Genomic DNA, 16,504 nt, shown 5'->3' on the forward strand with positions numbered 1-16,504 from the left:
GACCTAGAGGGCCACATGTGGCCTTGAAGCCCCAGGTTCCCTACCCCTGAACCCACAAGATTCTGTGAGCACATGTAGAGATTGATAATTAGCAATAAGGGACGATTATAAGGGCAGTCAGCTGGAGAAGAAATGAGGGAACAGGACCAGGATACGTGTAGAAGGGACTGGCCTTTATGGAAGAGAAGGGCTACTTCTTCATTAGAGCCTGGAGTAAAGAAAATGAGGGATGATGTCCATGGGTGATGATGCAGAGATGGGGAGAAGCGGGAGCTCAGAAGACTGGCTTCTAGTAAAGTATGAAATAAAATTCTTTGGCCTGGGAGGAGGGAGAGAGTGGTGTGGGAGACTGGAGGAGAGAAGAGGCTTCAACACCTGCGGTGGGAACGTGATAGAGAATCAGTTCACAAGGCGTAAAGGGCTTGTCTTGGTGCAGTGAGGGCCCAGCTGAGGTTCGATGACATATAATTGTAGTGGGCCATATTAACATGGTCATCGCCTTTCTTCCTCCAGCTCTGCTCAGTACCCCCTGTTGTCAAGGAGCTTTTATATTAGGGAGGGGAATAGTTCACGGACACAAATACGTAAACATGAGATAATCTGAGGAGGGAGAGAGCACTAACGATTGGAAGAATATGAAAGGTTTTCCAAAGGTTGTGGCAGCTGAGCTAAATATAAAGATAAAAATTTTGAGAGGTGGGATTAAAGAGAAAATGCGTTCCAGACACAGGGGACGGATTATGGGAATGTGTGGAAGCCAGAGATGTGATGAGGAGTTTAGGGAATAGTTAAAAAATGATGGGTTTTTCTCTGTGACTTTGGGCAAGTTATTTAATGTTTACAGGCCTCAGTTTCCTCACCTGAATCTAAGTCTAAGTATTCCCCATCCTCAAAAAAACCTTTACTAGATCTTACCATCCCCCTCAAGCTATCATCCTATACCTCTCCTCCCTCTTTCGGCCAAAATCAGAGCAATTCCCAGCTGTTTGCACTTGGTACTTTCATTTCCTTTCCTCTCATTTCTCAACCCTTTGCAGTGTGGCCCCTGCCCTTATCGCTCAACTGAAACTGCTCTAAGGCACCAGTGATCTCTGAATTGCCCATTTTGATGGACTTTCTCAGCCCTCATCCTTCTTAACCTCTTTGCAGCATTTGACACCGTTGACCACCCTCTCCTCCTAGATGTAATATAAATGATTGGAACTAAATGACCTCTAAGATCCCTGATGAGCCTGTGATTCTAGTGGGTTGACTTGGAAATCTGCTATCTCAGTACTGATGACGTTGGAGCTAGATTCCTGTTGTGCTGTGCTAAGAGCTATAGGCTGAGCCACCCGTGGCTGGGGAATTAACACTTCCATTTTCAGTTCCTTTTTTGCTTCTTATTTAAGACAGTTTGTCTAGTGTGTGAAAGGAAATAACATGGAGTAATGCCGGAAAGGTAGGTTGGAGAAAAACTATGGATATTTTGTATTTATCCTAAAAGAGTCACTGAAGAATTTTGAGCAGGGGAACGAGATGGTCAGATTTGTGTTTTAGGAAGGTTATTTTGGCTGCTGCATGGAGGATGAATTGCTTAGAGAGATTGGAAGGGGGAAAACTAATTAGGAAGCTGTCTCAATAGCCTGGGCAAGAGGTGATGAGGGCCTGAACCAGGGTGGCAGTTGTGTGAGTGAAGGTGAGGGAACAGAGATTGTGGATCAAATGAGATAATGTACATGAAATCCTTTGTGAGCTTCAAAGTGATAGATAAGTATCAATTGTTATAATAATAAATATTATTATTGTTATGGTAGTAGAGCTGGCATGTCTTGGATATTAATCAGTACAGGGAGTGAAGGAGAAATAAAAGACAAAGATGATACCGAGGGTACCAACTTGGTGACTGAGAACATGAGGGCACTCTCAGTAGAAGTCCAAAAGTCTTGAGGAATGACAGGGTTAGAAGGAATAAGGGCTGCTGTTCTGGAAATATTGACTTCTAGAAGCTGATGGGATATCCAGAAGATGACCAGGGGTAGTTAGTTAAAAGTGCGGGAATGGAATTCAGGGGAGAGAGTAAAGCAGAAAGTCTGGATTTGGGGGTCCTCTGCATAAGGGTAATAATTCAACACAAGGGAACCAGTGACATCACCAAGTTCAAGAGAATGGGTAGAAAAATAAGAGGGAAGTTCCCAGCAGAGCCTTGCAGGACAAACTCAGATTTAGGGGCAAGGTAGGAAGACGGAGCAAGAAAATGCAGTGCTGAGGAAGCCAAGAAGCAGCTAGGTGGTACAGTGGATAGAGTATTGGTTCAGGAAGACCTGAATTCAAATCTAACCTCAGACACTTCCTAGCTGAGTGATCCTGGGTATGTCACTTAACCTCTGACTTTCTCAGTTTCCTCAGCTGTAAAATGGGGCTAATAAGAGCCCCTACCTCCCAAGGTTGTTGTGAAGACCAAATGAGATAATATTTGTAAAGTGTTTGGCACATAATAAATGTTCCCTCCCTCCCAAGAGAGGTAAGAGTATGTAGGATAGGATGATCTGTGGTATCGAGAACTGCAGAGAAGTCAAGGAGAATCAAAACTGGGCAAAGGCCAGCAGACTTAGCCTGGCAAGATCAGATATACTGTAGGAAAGTTCAGAGGGGGGAGGGTAGTTTCAGCTCAGGAGAATCCAGGCTGATGTTGGTAAAATCCTGCTGGGGCTCCTTCCTTCTTAAATGAGACAGAAGCCTTGGATCTCCATGCCAATGACCCCAGGTTTGGAAAAAATGCTTGAAATGCTAGCTATACTAGTCTGGTGGGGGGAGGAAGAAGAGGCAGTTAACAGGTTTATTTTCTCCCCCCCCCCCTTAGGATTTCAAAATTTTAAAAAACATTTTTATTTAAAGTTTTGAGTTGCAATTTCTGTCCCTCCCTTCCCTCCCCTCTCCCTGAGATGTTAAACAATAAGATATATGTTATACATGTGCAATTATATAAAACGTTTCCATATTAGTCATTTTATACGAGAAGAATAGAATCAAAGAAAAAATGAAAAAAAAAAACCAAAGTGAAAAAATAGCATGCTTCCGTCTGTATTCAAATAATGTCAGTTCTTTCTCTGGAGTCAGATAGTGACCTCTGACATTAGTCCTTTGGGATTCGATCATTGTATTGCTGAGAGTGGCTAAGCCATTTACAATTCTTCATGAGACAATATTGTTAGGACTGTGCAACGTTCTCCTGGTGCTTTTCACTTTGCTATGCGTCAGTTCATGTAAGTCTTTCCAGGTTTTTCTGAAATCATCCTGCTTGTCATTTCTTATAGCACAATAATATTCCATTATAGTCGTATACCACAGCTTGTTTAACCATTCCCCAACCAACAGGCATCATTTTGATTTCTAATTCTTAGCCACCACAAAAAGAACTGTTATGAATATTTTTGTACAAATAAGTCCTCCCCCTCCTATTTTTTTATCTCTTTGGGATACAGGCCTAGCAGTGGTATTGCTGGATCAAAGGGTATGCATGGTTTTATAGCCCTTTGAATATAGTTCCAAATTACTCTCCAGAAAGGTTGAATCAGTTCACAACTCCACCAACAGCAGTTAAGTGCCCCAGTTTTCCTACATCCCCTCCAACATTTGTCATTTTCCTTTTTTGTCATATTAGCCAATCTGATAGGTGCGATGTAGTACCTCAGAGTTGCTTATTTTGCATTTCTCTGATCAATAGTGATTTAGAACATTTTTTCATAAGATGATAGATAGCTTTGATTTCTTTGAAAACTGCCTGTTCATATCCTTTGACCATTTATCAATTGGGGAATGATTTGTATTTTTATATATTTGAGAATTTATATATTTGAGAAATGAGGCCTCTATCAGAGATATTTGTTGCAAAATTTTTTCCCCAATTTTCCGTTTTCTTATAACTTTGATTGCATTGGTTTTATTTGTGCAAAAACTTTTTAATTTTATATAATCAAAATCATCTGTTTTACATTTTGTGATGCTCTCTGTATCTTCTTTGGTCCTACATTTTTCCCTTATCCACAAATCTGACAGATAAGCTATTCCATGCTTTCTTAATTCGCTTATTTTATTACCACCCTTTATGTGTAAATCATGTACCTATTTTGATGTTATCTTGGTATATGGTGTGAGATACTGGCCTATACCTTGTTTTCCAGGTTTCCTAGCGGTGTTGGTCAAATAATGAGTTTTTGTTCTAAAAGCTTGGATCTTTGGGTTTATCATAAACTAGATTACTATGGTCATTTACTATAATGTGATTTGTACCTAATCTATTCCACTGATCCACCACTCTGTTTCTTAGCCAGTACCAGATTGTTCTGATATGGATGTATGGATTCTCTTGATATCCTTGAGCTTTTGTTCTTCCAAGTGAATTTCATTTTTTTTTAGCTCTATAAAATAATTTTTTGATAGTTTGATTGGTATGGCACTAAATTAACAGATTAATTTAGGTAAAATTGTAATTTTTATTATATTAGCTCAGCCTACCCGTGAGCAATGAATATTTTTCCAATTGTTTAGATGTGATTTTATTTGTGTTAAAAATGTTCATATAGTTCCTAGGTTTGTCTTGGTAGGTAGAATCCCAAGGATTTTATATTGTCTATAATTATTTTAAGTGGAATTTCTCTTTCTATCTCTTGCTGCTAGACTTTGTTAATATATAGAAATGCTGATGATTTATGTGGATTTATTTTGTATCCTGCAACTTTCTTAAAGTTGTTAATAATTTCAAGTAGTTTTTCAGTTGATTCTCTAGGATTTTGTAAGTGTAACATCATCTCATCTCAAAGAGTGACAGTTTTGTTTCTTCATTGCCTCTTCTAATTCCTTTAGTTTCTTTTTCTTCTCTTATTGCTATAGCTAACATTTATAGTATGATATTAAATAACAGAAGTAGTAACAGACATCCTTGCTTCACCTCTGATTGTATTGGGAAGACTTCTAGCTTATGCCCATTACAGATAATTATCGCTGATGGCTTTAGATAAATAAAGTCCTCTATTTTGTTAAATGTCTATTTTTTTCCCTTGAGATTATATTCTGTTTCGCTGGGTAGGTGATTCTTGGTTGTAATCCTAACTCCTTTGCCTTCCAGTATATCATATTCCAAGCCCTCCAGTTCTTTAATGTGGAAGCTGCCAAATCCTGTGTAATCCTGACTGTAGCTCCATGATACCTGAATTGCTTCTTTTTGACTGCTTTTAATCTGTGAGATCTGGAATTTGGCTATGATGTTCCTGGGAGTTTTCTTTTGGGATCCTTTTCAGGCAGTGATCAGTTGATTCTTTTAATTTCTATTTTGCTCTCTGGTTCAAATATGTCAAGGTAGTTTTCTTTGATAATTTCTTGAAAGATGTTGTCCAGGTTTCTTTCTTCTTTGTTTTTTTAATGATGGCTTTCATGTAGTCTGATAATTCTTATATTATCTCTCCTGGATCTGTTTTCTAGGTCAGTTATTTTTTTTTTCAATGAGAAATTCCATATTTTCTTCTTTTTTAAACTTTTAAAATTTTGTTTTATCGTATTTTGATGTCCCATAGAGTGATTAGTCTCCACTTGATCAATTCTTATTTTTAAGGAATTATTTTCTTCAGTGATCTTTTGTACTTCCTTTTCCATTTGGTCAAGGCTATTTTTTTAGGGAGTTATTTTCCTTGGTAAATTTTTGTATATCTTTTCCCGTGCCATTGATTCTTTTTCATGATTTTCTTGCATTACTTTCATTTCTTTTCCCAATTTTTCTTCTACTTCTCTAATTTGCTTTTTAAAATAATTTTAAAGCTCTCCCAGGAATTCTTTTTGGATCTGAGACCAAATTACACTTTTCTTTGAGGCTTCACATGTAGCCATTTTGACACTATTGTCCTCTTCTAAGTTTATGCCTTGATCCTCCCTATCACCATAGTAACTTTCTATAATCAAGCTCTTTTTTTTTTTTGCTTATTTTTTCCTGTCTTTTTTTTTTTGTGTGTGACTTGGTGGTTTTCACGTGAGAGTTGGACTCTGGTCCTGCACTGTCCCAAGCTTTTTGTGCTGGGGCTCTGGGTCTTACTGCTGGCTTTCACTGGGTTCCAGGGCTTAGCTGCTTGCTTTCTCTGGAGGGTAGGCTTCCCTTTTCTCTTGTGCTGCGAAGTGGGGCTTCCTCGTCGGCCTCCCCAGGTCTGGGGCTTAGCTGCTGGCCTGCCCCAGGAACAGGTCCTGGCTGCTGAGTTGTTACGGTACCAGAGTCTCTCTGGTGGTTGGCCCGGGAGGAGGGATTTTGTTGGTGGTCCGCCCCAGGGATGGGGCCCTGCTGCTGGGTTGCTGGTAGACCCCAGGGTTGGGGGAATCTCGCTGTTGGTCAGCCCCAGGGTGGGGCTTCACTACTGGTCCGTAATAGGGTCAAGGCCTCACTGGTGGCTTCTCGTGGGGGTGGGGTCTTACTGCACTGCATAGACTGCTTACTTGCCTAGGAGGCTGCATTTGCAGGAGGATGGGGCCTCACCGCTGGATTGCCCCAGGGTTGGAGCCTTGCTATAGGCCCCCTACTGTGACAGACCTTTCCTCCTGTGCTCCTAGACCAATTCTGAGGTGGTTTTCTAATTGTTTGGAGGGGAATTCGGGAGGACTTCAGAGGGTTCCTTCCTCACTTCATTATCTTGGCACCGGAAGTCCCAACAAGTTTATTTTCAGTTCTTTTCCAGGAAGGCTGTCTGTAACTATGACTAAACCCTTACCCTGTGAGTAAGTTGCTGAGATTTTTTTTTGCCAGATTTCTGAGTGGAGCTGTAGGGTGGAGGAAGCAACCTAGGAATTCCAGAAGCCTTAGGGCCACAAACACAGGAAGGTAAGTAGTGGACATGGACCCCTCCCCACAATCCCATGCCCCCCAACCCCTATTCTCACCTGTAGCTCTCTGTGAAACTAAATCCATGACCCTACTGTGGCACAAATGTACACAGTTTTTGACGTTCTGCTTCCTGGAGGGGGAAGGAATGTGGGTGAGGCTGGGCAGGGATGTTACTAGAAGGGTAAGGGATAGATTGTTTACCTGGCTAAGGGGTTGGAGAGAAGAGTGTTGCTAACACATGTGTATCTGTAATAATGTATCTTCAGGTATATGAGTATAAATATATACCAATGGCCTTTCTCAGTCCTCTTTTTTCCTCAGCTTCCATCTCTGTATTAGCACCAGGGAGCACCCCTCCTTATGCTGGGGTTTGGGCTTAAGAGGAGGCCCCAAAGAGAATTTCCCTTTCTGTACTCTCTGGAAAAGGGAGTATCTAGGGGAGGGCCCTCTGAAGGGATGGGGCAGTTGTGGGCAGAAATGAGATCTCATTCCTTTTCCCCAAGGTGGGGCCTTTTTCAAAGCGGGAAGAAGGTCAGGAACAGGAGCTGTATCAGTGAGTCTCTTTGTTCCCACAGATGCCCAGACCCCATCTCCACCCCTCCATCCCCAAGCCCCGGGGCCAGGGGGCTCGGAAGGCAGCCTGTGTCCTGTTGAGCTTCTGTCTGATCATTTTATGTATCCTCGGGGAACCAGCTGCCCACACCCTCCAGTGGCTGCTGTTCTCCTTCACCTCTCTGCAGGTGGGGCTGCTGCTGAAGGGGATCTGCTGCCTGGCTGAGGAACTCAGTCATATCCAATCCAGGTAAGGTAGCAGGAAGAATGGACAGAGCACTGGCCGGTATGAGGGGGAAAGCTAGGTGGCACAGAGGACAGAGCGCCAGGCCTGGTGTCAGGAAGACTTGGCTTCCTGAGTTCCAATGTAGTCTCAGATACTTACTAGCTGTGTGACCCTGAGCAAGTCACTTAACCCTGTTTGTCTCCGTATCCTCATCTGTCAGATGGGCTAGAGAAGGAAATGGCAAACCACTCCAGTATCTTTGCCAAGAAAACCCCAAAAGAGGTCACAAAGAGTCAGACACGACTGAACAACTTGGAGTCAGGAAGAACCAAGTTCAAATCCTGCCTTAGATACTAGCCGAGAGACCCTGGACAAGTCACTTGATCTCTATCAACCTCAATTTTACAGATGAGGATAGTAATAGCACCTAGCTCCCAGGGCTCTCGTGAAAATGAAATGCTCTCTAAATGCTATCTGTTATTATTGTTAGGGTCTTCCTTACCTCCCACTTTCCATGGCCTCTCCCCTTCACCTGCAGAGCCCTCCAAAGCATCTCTCCTTCCATTTGTCCTCCCCTTCCTTCGTGACCCTTTACCTCTGCTCTGCACATGGGGCGGGACATGGTGCCTGCCCCGTGGGGAGCCAGCCTCCTGCCCTGCTAGTGAGGCACTTGTGCCTCACATGACTCTCATGTGAGAGAGATGTAGCTTCACTCATTCACACGTGTAACTTGTCCAAGCCTGGAAGTTCTCACTTTATCTAGGCTCAGTCTCTCCTGAGGCCCCTTCCCACCAAAAAGCAGAAAAATAAAACCCACTGTCCCCACAACCTTGAAAAGAAAGGGTGGAGTCAAGGAGAGAATAGCAGGCCCCAGGGACTATTCTGCTCTCTTCCCGTTCTTACTTCTCCCCCACCCCCATATTTCTGCATCAGCAAGTATTCCATCCATAGGGCAGTAAGAACCAGGCACAGTTCCTCGGAGGTGATGACTGAGGCCCATGCTACCCCTCGTAATGGAGTCAGGGCCTAGATTCAGGACTGGTCAGAAAACCTTGGGTAGAATCTGTTAGTCCTAGTCTAGGCCATGAGCACTGGCCAGGTCCCTGGGTATGTAGCAGCTTTACTTTCTCTTCTCTCCGTATGACCCTCCAGGTACCAGGGGAGTTACTGGCAGGCAATACGAGCCTGTACAGGCTCACCACTCCAGCGGGGCTCTCTGTTGCTGCTCTCGGGATATTTCTGCGTCACCTTCTCTAGTAAGCCAAACCTGTCACTCACCTGGACTTTTGCCTTGCTGGGTCTCTCTCAAGCACTGAGCTTCATCCTAGGACTCCAGGTACAAAAGACCAGGGGGGTAGATTTGGAGACAGGGGAGGCAGAAGGGCACTTGGCACCAAATCAGGGGGGAGGGAGAGGGTGTGAGTATGTCTGCCCCTACCTAGGGGAGCATGAAGGAGGCTATTGGAGATTTGTGGTTTTAAAAAGCACAAATGAGAATTTGTTTTTGAGCCCTCAGTTACTGAAGGGGATGAAGCAGTTGGGGATGCCACTTGAATGGCAGACAGAGGACCCAAAGATGAGTGGGCTCTGGCCAGCACTCATGAGGGTGTCTGCCCTGCCCTCCAGAGCCTGAGTCCAGCTGAGATCTCTGAAGTCTGTGAGAGGAGACATCTCAATGTGGCCCACGGACTGGCCTGGTCATACTATGTCGGGTACCTGAAGCTGATCTTGCCTGGTGAGTGGCCCTCCCCACCCCCATCTCGAAGACCCAGCAGACAATAAGAAGGGCTCTATACCTGTCTCAAATGCTTTATCATTTCCAAAGTGCTTTCCCAAATGGCACTTCATTTATTATTCACAAAACCCCTGGGGAATAGAGAGGCCAGGCATGATTATTCGCATTTAATAGGTAAAGAAACAGGCTCTTGTGGAAAGTGAATTTCCAGGGTCTGAGTGAATCAGTGATGCAACTGAGATCCAAACCCAGGGGAGGTTGTGTCCAAATTCCTAGGCCAAGTTCCACTGTTCCCTGCTGCCTCCTGGACGAGCCCCAGAGATGACTGGGAGAGGGTCTCCTGACACTTTCAGATGCTGAATCAATACCGCTATGGGGGAGTGAGGTCCAGAGTCAAATGACCAGCCCTGAATCTAGGCCCTGACTCCATTACGAGGATGTAACATGGGCCTCAGTCATCACCTCTGAGGAGTTGTGCCTGGTTCTTACTGCCCTATGGATAGAATATTTGCTGATGCAGAAATATGGGGGCTGGGAAAGAGAAGCAAGAACGGAAAGAGAGCAGAATAGTCCCTGGGGCCTGCTGTTCTCTCCTTGACTTCCTCTTTTTTTCAAGGTTGTGGGGAGAGTGGATTTTATTTTTCTGCCTTTTGGTGGGAAGGGGCCTCAGGAGAGACTGAGCCTAGATAAAGTGAGAACTTTCAGACTTGGACAAGTTACACGTGTGAATGAGCAAAGTTACGTCTCTCTCCATACAAGAGTCATGTGAGGCACAAGTGCCTCACTAGCAGGGCAGGAGTCTGGCTCCCCATGGGGCAGGCACTATGTCCCACCCCATGTACATGTATACATACACACCTGTTGCTGGGTGGGTCCACTGAAGAGGTCAGGTTAGGGGGCACAGTTGTCAAAAATCTCCTGCCAGTGTCTTTCCTTCTCTCTAGGAAAAGAAACACAAGGAAGGACCTCTCCTGGTTAAGCCCCAAGAACATAGGGAGTCAGCGAGGCACAGGGAAAGATTGTTGAATCAGAGAATCTGGCTTCAAATCCCAGCTCTCTATTTATTACCTTTGTGAGGCTCCATCATAGCCCTGAACTGATCCATGATCCTACGATAGCCCACTAGCTTTCTGGGGGTGTGATAGACATCAGGGAGATAAACGCCATGACCCTCCCACCACGGGTTCTTCCCTTCCTTTCTCTGTGATTGTCTCTTTTCTTGAATGATTCGCTGTTGGTTCCTACCCAGAGCTCCAGGCCCGAATCCAAATTTATAATCAGTTCAACAAGGATGTCCTGAGGAGTCCTGAGGGCCAACGGCTCCACATCCTCATCCCTCTGGATTGCAGGGTCCCTGACAACTTGAGTCAGGCTGACCCCAACATTCGCTTCCTGCAAGAACTACCTCAGCACAAAGCTGACCGGGCAGGCGTTAAAGGCAGGATCTATACCAACAGCATCTATCAAATCTGGGAAGACGGGCGGCAGGTGAGTGATAATGCCCAGTGAGGAGAGAGAGGGGCAAAGCAGAGAAGTGCTAGGAGTCGAGGACAGGGACGGAGGCAAGAGTGTGGATTCTGTGTTCCTGGAAGTGCTAGGAGTCGAGGACAGGGACGGAGGCAAGAGTATGGATTCTGTGTTCCTGGAGCTGACCGACCACAATTCATCATATAATCTTGAGCCGATCACTGCCCTGATCGGGGTTTCCCTAAGGCTCAGCTCCAAAGCCGGAAGAGTGAACAGCAGAAGGACTGTGGGTTTCAGAGTATAGAATAGTCCCTGCCCTGCAGGGAGCTCTGGGCTCTGCTGAACCACAACTTCTGCCCAGCCCAGCCAAGAATCTCAACTCTGTGCGTTCCCTCTGGAAAACCCCCATGGTGGTAATGGGTAAGAGCAACATATGTAGCAGGTCAAGTGCCAACCAGAGAGTCAAGAGCAAAGACAGGTTCTAGTCAGTACCCCGGCCTGGCTTCCTGGCAGAGCAGAAATAATCTGAGAAACACCGGCATGCCCCTCGAAGCCTGTGTCTGCCAGCTGAGGTGTGGGTGGGGAGTGGAGTCCAGGTGGGGAGATCCATAGAGATGGTTATAGGCCACAGCCCCCCAGGTCAGAGAGCACTGGCTACCATTGTTATATAAAGGGAGACCACCGTACCTTCCCTTCTACCCTTACCAGGCAGAAGTCTGTGTCCTGGAGTTTGCTACCCCACTGCAGACCCTGTTTGCCATGTCCCAGGATGCGCGGGCTGGCTTTAGCCGGGAGGACCGCCTGGAGCAAGTCAAACTTTTCTGCCGGACCCTGGAAGACATCCTTGAGGATGCCCCTGAGGTGCGTGACTACTGTCGCCTCATCGTGTACCAAGGTGAGAGGGCAGGGTCATTGTGGGCCCCAGGCCAGGGAGGACTTTTAAGCAGAAACAAGAAACATAGCTGAGCTCCTAAATTAAGAAGCAAGAGGTTATTAAGAGCTTTGTTATCATGGACAAGTTTTGGTTATTTTGGGGGGGGAGGCAGGGCAATTGGGGTTAAGCGACTTGCCCAAGGTCACACAGCTAGTATGTGTGTCAAGTGTCTGAAGCCGGATTTGAACTCAGGTCCTCCTGACTCCAGGGCCGGTGCTCTACTCACTGTGCCACCTAGCTGCCCCTATCATGGGCAAGTTTTAAGCCTCCATTTCATCTGTAAAATAGGGGTAATTAAAGGGATAACAGGACTTAGCCTCCTTCTCTCAGAGTTGTTGGAGGAAAGGTTCTTTGAAGTGCTCTAAAAATGAATTTGTAGCAATAGCAAAGGCACACTGGGTCTGAAGTTAGGAAGACCTGAATTCAAATCTGGCCGCCCACACTCAGTAGCCGCATGTCCCTGGGTACAAGTCACTTAACCTGTTTGCTTCAGTTCCCTGATCTGTGAAATGGGGGTGGTAACGACATCAACCTCCCAGGGTGATTGTGAGGACCAGATGAGGTCATGTTCATAAAGCACTTAGTACAGTGCCTGGCACACGGTTGGTGCTTAATAAATGCTTGTTTCCTTCCTTCCTTGCCATTTTATGGGTGAGGAAACTGAAGCTGGGAGAATTGAAATGACTCCCCCATGATCGCAGAGCTAGTAAGCATCAGAATTGGGCTTCTAATCCAGGTCGTCTCACCTCGAGTCTGGGATCTTTCCTCCCCACCTCACTGGCCCACATATATCCTGCCTCACCCTGGAGAAAAGGGCCACAGGGCAGGTTTCCCCAAGAACCTGGAGCATTGGCTTCTAAGGAATCTCAACCTGGAACTGAACAACATGGGCTTAGAGAGGTGGGGAGGAAGTGTTGCTAGGATGTCAGAAGGCCCTGGTTCTCTAGTCTTGATTCTACCAGGAATCCTTGTGGGACCTTGGGAGAATCACTCTGATCCAAGGCTCAGCGTTCTCACGTGGAACATTAGAGTTGGCCTTGACTTTTCAGATCCCTCCCAGCACCACCATTCAATGATTATATGATTCTGTGGCTCCCTGTTTATTGGATGCTTTTAGGGGTGGGTAAGAGCCCCTGGCCTCCAGGATATAAGAAGAGGCGCTCTCCTTGTGTCTCAAGAGTCAATGGTGTGTGCACGTTTACTTGTGCGTCCACATGTGGCTGCATGTGCTTAGTGCATAGTAGGAGATTACCAAATGTTTGTTCACTGATCACTTGTTTGACTTCACTCTCCAGAGCCTGAGAATAGACCTCTAAGCAACTTCTCTTTGTCTAAAGAGATTCTTCATCACCTCCGGCAGGCACGGCAAGAAGAGTTTGTTATGGAGCCTAATAGGGCTGTAGGTGTGGCCACATCCTCCACCTTGTTCCAGGAGCCACAGCTCCTCATCAGTGGTACCGAGGAGCCACTCTCCCTCCGTACTGATGGTTTCTAAGCAACGACCTCCCCCAGAGTCGACTCTGCCCCCAAACCCAAGAAACCTGGCCCTGGTCCTCTGGGTGGCCCATTGCTCTGGGCCAGACATCTTCAACGGCTAGATGCCTGGCAATGCTACTGACCCATCTGATCTTACACTGAGAACAGTTTGGGACAGTTCATCCTCCCTGTCCCTGACTCTGGGACCTGGGACTACTAGGCCTGGGCTTCTTTACCTTTGCTGTGTTCTGGGCACCTTTGGCAATGTGGTGAAGCCTATGAACCCCATCTCAGAATGCATAAAATAAAACATGTAAGATTAAAAAGGAAATGTATTATATAGAAATATGGTTTTCAAAATGTCTTAAAAATCAGATCCATAGGTTAAGAAGCCCTGTACTAGAGAATTTATCAGGCAAACGGCCCTCTCTCTTTTCTGTTGCTGTCTTAGATGAGGACTGGTACTCAACCATATGTGTTCCAGAGACCAAGTATTTACAAGATGCAGGATGATGTACCATGAACAGGAGAACAGTCCCTTCCTTTCTTTTCAGGAGGGTCCTACAGCTGTCTTCTAGTAGATTCCTCCAAAGGACTGTGCCTGCAGAGCTATCTTCCTGCTGTCTTATTTTTATAGTTGGATTGATATTTGACAGCCAACCTTGAGCTTCACCCTGTGTTGGACACAATAATCCTTTGCACTCAGGATGGTATCACCCTCTGGCAAAGTGTATTGCTTGGACCAGCACCAGGTGTTCACTGAGGGATTTAGCTCCCCCTTTTTCCCAGGGCCATCCATCACATATTCACAATCCCTGTTCTGGTCACAGAACTCTGCTTCTGTGCCCTGCAGGGTGGGCATGACCCCCAGGACTTCAGACAATACTGTTTCCACAGGGCCCATGGGAACAGTAACTCAAGACCTAAAAATGATTATGTCATGGTCCAGCCTAGGATGCATATAAGACCTGCCTTTAGTCCAACATGTTAAGCCCTCCTTCTTAGGAATGGGGCTTCCATATGCATGTCATTTTCCTTACTCTGAAATTAATTAAACTTTTTTTTTGTCTCTTGACTCTCCTGTCTCTAACCTGTTCTCTGTGTTTAGCTCCGGCCACCCACAGGTTAAAGGCTGGTTCCGATCCAGTAGACATCTTCTATTCATGGTTCAAGGTTAATGCCAGCTGCCAATGTAAGCTCTAATAAAGGCTGGGGGTGGGGTTGAGTGAGGGGAAGTGAGGAGTCAGCATACATGTCCAGTCTTGCTAGCTGGTGACCCCAGCAGAATCACTTCCTTCTATAGGGTCTGGGAAGGGTAGGACTTAAGTGGGCCTCGGGAAATGAAAAAGGGTCCTGGAGGGGGTCATTTTTCTAGGCAGACCTTACTCTACCATAATGTAGGGACGAGGAAGGCTAGAAGAGGAGGGAAACTTGGGGAAGAGAGATTAAAGAAAAATACACCAAGGAAGAAGGTTCAGAGGCCTAGGGAGCACTGGATGGGGGAGAAGAATGGGGTTCTAGGTCTATGGAGTAGTGGAAGGTGGGATAGGGATGAAAGTATTAGAAGTACACAAACTGCAGCATGTTTCCAGGGGGACCCCCAACTCGGCCTTTATTTTTCTAGTCCCAGGAAGGCAACCCCTGAAAATCATCAGCCCAGGCTCTTGCCATTCCATCTCGTCCATTCTCTTTTGGCCTTGAAGTGCAGGCCCTCTATTCCCTTTCCTATTAAATTTTTGTCCGACTATTTACTCCTTCTGTGGTGATAAGGGGAAATCTGATTTGCTCTTCATAGGTATGTAAGCTCCATGATGCTGGAATGGGTGCAGAGGCTCGTAGCAGCAGGCCAAGGCTGGGCTTCCCTGTAGCTCTCTTGGGGCGCATTTCCAGGTTGGGAGCCCAGGGCCTGCCAATGGGTGAGATGGATGCCACCTTCTTGCTTCAGGGGTGGGGGCTCCTGAGGGAGAGTAACCTGGACCTTTCGCAGCTCAGGACCAAAGTGGACAAGCACGATGATGCAGATAGCCAACAAGACAAAAAGGGTTACGATGACAGCAAGCAGAGGTAGCCCATCCCCCTTTGGCCCACTCTGATGTCCTCCCAGAGTGCCCAAGCAGCTTAGGGGATATTGCACAATAGAGCTGTTCATCATTGGTGAAGAGGGAGGCAGGAAGGCAACCTGGGAATGGACAAGTCAAAAATGGAGAGGAAGAGGCAGAAGAAGGAGAAGGAAGGGCAAAGACCCCGATCAAAGTCAAGACCTTGGCCAAGAACAGAGAGGAGGAGAGCGAGGTGAAGACACCAGAGAGGGTGAAAGTCATGCAAAGAGGGAAACAGAGACGGGCAAAGAGAGACAGAGAGAAAAGCTTTGTTATGGCCTTGAAAATGAGTCTCAGCTCACCAAAACCTGCTCTCTGCCTTCCTGCCTGCCCGCTGGCCTCCTTATGTATAGAAGTATGTATGGAAGAGCTGGGATTCCCACCCAGGCTTCCTGTCTCCAAGTCCCAGGATCCTTCCACTGTACAACCCTGTACACTTCACTTGGAAGAACTCAGGAGTCATAAAATGATTCTACTTCTCGATCCTCCATGAGTATCAACTTTTCCTCACCCTGTGCAATGGGCATCTATCTCCTAAAGTCTCAGAAAAAGGAAGACTCATTTTTTGTGCATCAGGCTATTTTCCTACCACTGTTGCCATGCTGACTGTCAACAGGGGAGGTGAAGGAAGAGGCAGAAGAAAACTGTCCTTGACCTGAAAAGAAAAGGAAAGGAACAGCTCCCAGGAGCCCATGACTCTCTTCTCAGGAGCAGCCTGAGATGTCCCTCTCCCACACCCCCAGAGTCTGAAGTTTCCTCTGGTCTCTTGCCATAGAATTCAGAATGAGAAAAAAGGAAGAGGCTCCCTCTGCCAGAGAGGGGGCAGGCTGATGAAATAACAGTCCCCAAAGAAGAGTAACCCTGGGGGCAGGGGGAGGGTAGGAGGGTACCTGATTATCCTGGTCTAGAAGTGGGAACATGAGAAAGCTCAAGGTGCATCTTCAAGGTTGGGAGGCTACTGGGAGACCAAAAGTGTGGTGGGAGTGAATTGGTCTCCCAAAGGGCTGGCTCCCCTACCCCAAAGCTGCCACGTCTGATAAACACACATGCACACAAACACACCCTCTTCACGTAAAACACACCCTTGTTCTCCCGCGCTTTCACTTCCGTCAGGCTCTTTGTCACTGAACTGTGACTCCCTGAGATGTGTCTGTCTGCTTCTAGTTCTTCCTCA

General features: G+C 46.2%; 1 protein-coding gene across 2 annotated transcripts; it reads left to right on the forward strand.

Annotated features, from left to right (window-relative positions):
* Window positions 1-1,380: 1,380 nt before the first annotated feature.
* Window positions 1,381-14,312, forward strand: STING1 (stimulator of interferon response cGAMP interactor 1). 2 transcript variants are annotated; one of them, XM_036748291.1, is made up of 8 exons: window positions 1,381-1,441; window positions 6,764-6,838; window positions 7,417-7,643; window positions 8,772-8,955; window positions 9,246-9,354; window positions 10,604-10,842; window positions 11,530-11,716; window positions 13,051-14,312. In XM_036748291.1, the coding sequence occupies exons 3-8, from the start codon at window positions 7,417-7,419 to the stop codon at window positions 13,248-13,250; spliced, it is 1,146 nt and encodes a 381-aa protein (XP_036604186.1). In that variant the 5' UTR covers window positions 1,381-1,441; window positions 6,764-6,838; the 3' UTR covers window positions 13,251-14,312. The 2 variants fall into 2 exon arrangements, with proteins under 2 accessions (XP_036604186.1, XP_036604187.1); XM_036748292.1 differs by having other exon boundaries at window positions 11,530-11,682.
* The last annotated feature ends 2,192 nt before the right edge of the window (window positions 14,313-16,504 follow it).

The sequence above is a fragment of the Trichosurus vulpecula genome, chromosome 3 (genome assembly GCF_011100635.1).
Source record: "Trichosurus vulpecula isolate mTriVul1 chromosome 3, mTriVul1.pri, whole genome shotgun sequence".
In the NCBI taxonomy this organism is placed as follows: Eukaryota; Metazoa; Chordata; class Mammalia; order Diprotodontia; family Phalangeridae; genus Trichosurus; species Trichosurus vulpecula.